The 324-nt window shown below is 68.8% G+C and overlaps 1 protein-coding gene across 1 annotated transcript in view; it reads right to left on the reverse strand.

Annotated features, from left to right (window-relative positions):
* The window catches only part of EMH_0087090 (uncharacterized protein), a gene marked incomplete at both ends in the record, with an annotated part of 2,332 nt that overhangs the window by 712 nt on the left and 1,296 nt on the right, over positions 1–324 (reverse strand). The window contains one exon of the mRNA XM_013501112.1: positions 72–322. Coding sequence (XP_013356566.1) covers positions 72–322 — 251 coding nt within the window. The remainder of the gene's footprint in view (positions 1–71; positions 323–324) is intronic.

Consider the following 324-nt stretch of genomic DNA (forward strand, 5'->3'; position numbering starts at 1 on the left):
CTTGTTGCGTATGTATATGTTTGTGTGTACAGGGTGGTGGGGGCCTCCTCCTTGCTGCTGCAGCAACACACTGAAGGGCCTGGGGGTCCTGCAGCCCAAACCGCCGCAGCAGCCGCCGCCGCAGCACCGGCAGCAGCAGCTGCTGCTGCTCCAGCGACGGCAGCAGAGACGTGTCTCTCAACACAGGAAACAAACTGCTGCCGGGGCCCCCCCCCCTGACAGGGGGCCCCCCAAGGGGGGGGCCCCCCTTTCCCCCTATGGGGGTAGTGGGAGACCAACGGGGCCCCTCTGGGGGGGAGGGGCCCCCGCAGGGGCCCCCATCAC

Source organism: Eimeria mitis, genomic scaffold (assembly GCF_000499745.2).
Source record: "Eimeria mitis Houghton genomic scaffold, Emh_scaff6335, whole genome shotgun sequence".
NCBI lineage: Eukaryota > Apicomplexa > Conoidasida > Eucoccidiorida > Eimeriidae > Eimeria > Eimeria mitis.